This window comes from Phoxinus phoxinus, assembly GCF_949152265.1.
Source record: "Phoxinus phoxinus genome assembly, chromosome: 21".
Taxonomy (NCBI): domain Eukaryota; kingdom Metazoa; phylum Chordata; class Actinopteri; order Cypriniformes; family Leuciscidae; genus Phoxinus; species Phoxinus phoxinus.
The window spans coordinates 30,465,932-30,470,931 of NC_136896.1; the positions used below are offsets into that span (position 1 = coordinate 30,465,932).

At 38.7% G+C, this 5,000-nt stretch overlaps 1 protein-coding gene across 1 annotated transcript in view; it reads right to left on the bottom strand.

Annotated features, from left to right (window-relative positions):
• Window positions 1-5,000, bottom strand: part of lmf1 (lipase maturation factor 1) — a 36,410-nt gene that overhangs the window by 23,884 nt on the left and 7,526 nt on the right. The window contains 2 exon segments of the mRNA XM_079595469.1: window positions 2,295-2,315; window positions 2,317-2,450. Coding sequence (XP_079451595.1) covers window positions 2,295-2,315; window positions 2,317-2,450 — 155 coding nt within the window.

Sequence of the window (5,000 nt, forward strand, 5' to 3'; positions counted from 1 at the left end):
AAATGTCCCATTAATATTCAACACTGATAATAATCATAAGTGTTTCTTGAGCATCCAATTGTTAAATATTATTGTAATTTAAAATAACTGTTTTTTTATTTGAATATATTTTAAAATATCATTTATTCCTGTGATCAAAGCTGAATTTATCATCATTACTCCAGTCTTCAGTGTCACATGATCCTCCAGAAATCAGAATAATATGATGATCAAGACACATTTATGATTATTATCAGTGTTGAAAAAAATTGTGCACATTTTTTTTATTCTTTAATGAATAGAAAGCTCAAAAGAACAGCATTTATTTGAAATAGAATCTTTTGTAACATTATAAATGTCGTTACTGTCACTTTTTATCAACTTAATGCATCATTGGATAAAAGTAGGCTATTAATATCTTTAATTTCGGATTTCGGGAAATCAGATCATCACATTACACTGATTTCTGGAGGATCATGTGACACTGAAGACTGGAGTAATGATGATAAATTCAGCTTTGATCACAGGAATAAATTACACTTTACTGTATATTCACATAGAAAACAGTTATTGTTAATTGTAAAAAATATTTCACAATTTTACTGTATTTTTGTTCAAATAAATACAGCCTCGGTGAGCAGAAGAGACTTCTTCTTAATATTTTACAGCAGGTAATACCTGTTAAAGCCTGCATACTGCAAATAAAGCTTTAATGCACTTCATATTAATAAATAATGTCTTGCTAATTGCAAAGCAAACGAACCAGTCACACATCTCACAGGCCAAAACTACAACTACACACCATCAACACTCCTCAGACGTGCAGAAATCTGAGCAGATGAGTGATAATAATCATTACTGTACTATTAAAACCAGGTTCATTCAGTAGTTTTACTCCTGGCGAGTCTGAGGGAACGCCGCAGGGTTTTTACAGTTGTAAGCACTTAAAGGCAATTATATTCTTGGCCTCGTTTAACTGAACGTGCAGCTCGGCTCCCCATTCCTGCTCATTTACGGCACTAATTGGAAAAACATTTTCATCTACATGGAAAAGCTCGGTCCTCTGGCAGACAATAGTTATGAGCCGGTCGCAGAAGCCGTAAAAAACCCAGACACAAGTCGTCTGACGGCGTTTCATATATCCTCCCGAGACCCAGAAAAGTTTTGTGAATTTAGTATTTTCTCGTGTCATTACATTGCTTAGACTAGAGGATTGGGGAAAAAAATGTAAAATAACATTTTTGAAAAATTATATTTTATATGCGATATCCTCTGTAGACACCAGGACTCAATAAAAATTAATTAAAAAAAAGACATGAATAGGCAAAACCAATGGATTTTTTTTTTTTTTTAACCCCTTAAGCTGCACTCCCTTGTTTTATTTTTTTTTATAGACATTAAAATGCACATTTCGAACTTAAATGGTTGTAATTCAGGAATGCTTTGGAATATAGATGTAAGATTTGTATTAATTTAAAGAAGACATTTGGCAGATTTTTGTAGAAGTGAAATAAATTAATAAAGTTAAACAGAAAAAAAGTTATAGATGTTTGAGTTTATGAAAATGTACAATGTTTAAAAATTGTCATATTTTATATCAAATATATATTTTCATAACCTGGTGGACTCTAAAAATGCAAAACAAATCAAAGCCAAAAATCTGAACAAGTTGTGTCAAATGTTAGGTTGATATCTCAGAAAATGAGCGTTCAGTGAGATGTAGTTTGGGCGCAAGTACCACACTTCTCCACTAGTGGACATTACTGCCCATATAAGGGCGCCTCCATTTCCATATGTTGTTTGAGTCTGAACCATTATTTTTACAATTTTCATACAATTTATGAAGTAGACATCCTATTCAGAAGTAGTATTGGAAGTTTGGCAGATTTTGAAATGAATTCAACCTCTAAGAAACACAAAGAACACGTATGTGCATTATAGCTCGCTGCACATCACTAATGCTGAATCTATTATTGTTTTCTTGTGCGAAGTGCGTGCATGAGTGTGTGCGTGCGCGCGAGGTGCGTGCGTGAGTGTGCGCGAGTGTGTACGCAAATGCGTGTGTGCATGTGTGAGTGTGTCTGTGTGTGCGTGCGTGAATGCGTGAATGCGTGTGTGCGCGAGTGCGTGCGTGAGTGTGTGTGTGCGTGCGAATGCGTGCGTGTGTGTGTGTGTGTGTGCGCGAATGCGTGTGTGCGTGCGTGCATGTGTGCGTGCACGGATGTGTGTGTGCGTGCACGCCAGTGCATGTGTGTGTGTGTGTGTGTGTGCGTGCACGCCAGTGCATGTGTGTGTGTGTGTGTGTGTGTGTGTACTGACCGCCTCCCCAGCATGATTGCGAACGATGAGCCAGCGAAAGGTCCAGATGCTGATCAGTGAAGGCGGGCTGAGACGAGGCATCTGGGACAAACTCCACAGCGGACACAGGAAGATCCCGAGGAAACCCGTTTCCAGAAGCTGGCTTTCCCAACCTGAACACACACACACACACACACACACACACACACACACACACACACACACACACACACACACACACACACACACACACACACACACACACACACTACTATAATAGCTACTACACAAGATGTCTTGTAATTTCAGAAAAACAAAACCAGCAATGATCAGCAAGAGCTGCTTATGAAATCTGAATGACTCCACATGCTCAATTCCTGCCAAAATCTAATAAATCTGATATTCTAAGATTTCAGTTATGAGATTATGAGATTGTGAGATCTGTTAAAGCCTTTAAACCTAGTCAAAAATAAAGAATAATCGGTAACACTTTACAATAAGGTTCATTATTTAATGCATTAACTAACATGAACTAACAATGAGCAAAACATTTGTTACAGTGTTTATTAATCTTTGTTAATGTTAGATAATAAAAATACTGTTCATCATTGTGTGTTCATGTTAGTTCACAGTGCAGTAACTAATGTTAACTAATACAACCTTTAATTTTAATAATATATTAGTAAATGTTGAAATTAATATGAACAAAGATTAGTTCATTTTAACTAATGAACCTTATTGTGAAGTGTTACCGAATAATCAAACCTTCTTCACTTGTCATGCAACACCAGCCGTGTGTGTGTGTGTGTGTGTGTGTGTGTGTGTGTGTTGGTCTAAAGAGACAAATAAAGCAAAGATAATGAGCTTCAATCTCTAAATGACTCCCAGCTAAACTTCTCCTAAGAGAACCAATGGGCTTTATGCACAGCTGCACTACTTCCTGAACTTTAGCCAGCTCCTGTGTTTCCTGTCTTCCATTGTTGGGACAAACTGATTAATCCAGGTGTGCCTGACCAACAACAATAATCAGGCACACCTGGATTAATCAGTTTGTCCCAACAATGGCAGACAGGAAACACAGGAGCTGGCTAAAGTTCAGGAAGTAGTGCAGCTGACGTATTGAAAATACGTTCAATGGAAACATGTCAATTTCGCAAACACTCCCATTTATTTTTTACGTAGAGTTTTTACCGTAGAGTTTTTACGTTGAGTTTTTACCGTAGAGTTTTTACCGTAGAGTTTTTACGCTCGCATGAGGAGGTTTTTCAGGCAATTCAAAAAAGTAATATTTCGCAAAACTGCAATGGAAACAGTTTTTGCACATTTACAGTCTCCTGACGTAGAGGACGCGTGTGTTTGGACAGAATACGAGACACAGTTCTGTATTAAAAAAAGACAATTTTTGTGTTAAAAGACAAAAGAAGTGTTTATACTAGAGAGGTTTCATCTGGAATCTGGAGAGTATGGCATAAATGCATCAGCAGATTTTGGAGATGCTCCCATTAATCTCTCCACAGAGAAGACGAGCGACAGAATCTCACTATTTTTACACCCTAATCAGATTTCTAGAAACTTTTTTTTTTTTTTTTGTGGTTTGGGGAGTGAATAAATCCTCACATCTGCAGCTCGGCTGATTGGATTTTGAGTCTTGGGATGAGAACAGAAGATTCTGCATATTGGAGATGTTCTCTTTGCACTTAATTTAGTTTACTCATAACTGGACTCAACAAGAGTTATGAGATCTTTTTTTTTTTTTTTTTGCATGGCACTCCTATCCAAATAAAATTAAACGTTTAACACTCACACTAAAGTTACTGTTCATAAAAATGTGACAAAATGAAACGATGTATCCAGCGTGTATGAGAGCTGTAAACACGATACGATCTGACATTCTCTAACCAGTGATACCATACCTAATAAAATGATATTTGCGACTTTTTAGCTCACAATTGCAAGTTTACAGAATTGCTGAGGATGCATGTTTATATCTCACAATTCTGACTTTATAACACGCAATTGTGTGTGTGTGTGTGTGTGTGTGTGTGCGCGAGTGAGTGAGTGAGTGAGTGTGTGTGTGTGTGTGTGTGTGCGTGCGAGTGAGTGTGTGTGTGTGTGTGTGTGTGTGTGTGTGTGTGTGAATGAGTGTGTTTGTTTGTTTGTGTGTGAGGGAGTGAGTGAGTGCGTGCGTGTTCATGTGTGTATGTGTGTGTGAGTGAGTGAGTAAGTGTGTGTGTGTTCATGTGTGTGTGCGTGTGTGTGTGTGCGTGTGTGTGTGAGTGAGTGTGTTTGTTTGTGTGTGAGGGAGTGAGTGAGTGCGTGCTCATGTGTGTGAGTGAGTGAGTGAGTGTGTGTGTGTGTGTGTGTGTGTGTGTGTGTGTGTGTGTGTGAGTGTGTTTGTTTGTGTGTGAGGGAGTGAGTGAGTGCGTGCTCATGTGTGTGAGTGAGTGAGTGAGTGTGTGTGTGTGTGTGTGTGTGTGTGTGTGTGTGTGTGCGTGTGTGTGTGAGTGAGTGTGTTTGTTTGTGTGTGAGGGAGTGAGTGAGTGCGTGCTCATGTGTGTGAGTGAGTGAGTGAGTGAGTGAGTGTGTGTGTGTGTGTGTGTGTGTGTGTGTGTGTGTGTGTGTGTGCGGGAGTGAGTGAGTGAGTGAGTGAGTGAGTGTGTGTGTGTGTGTGTGTGTGTGTGTGAGTGTGAGTGTGAGTGTGTGTGTTTGTGTGTGAGGGAGTG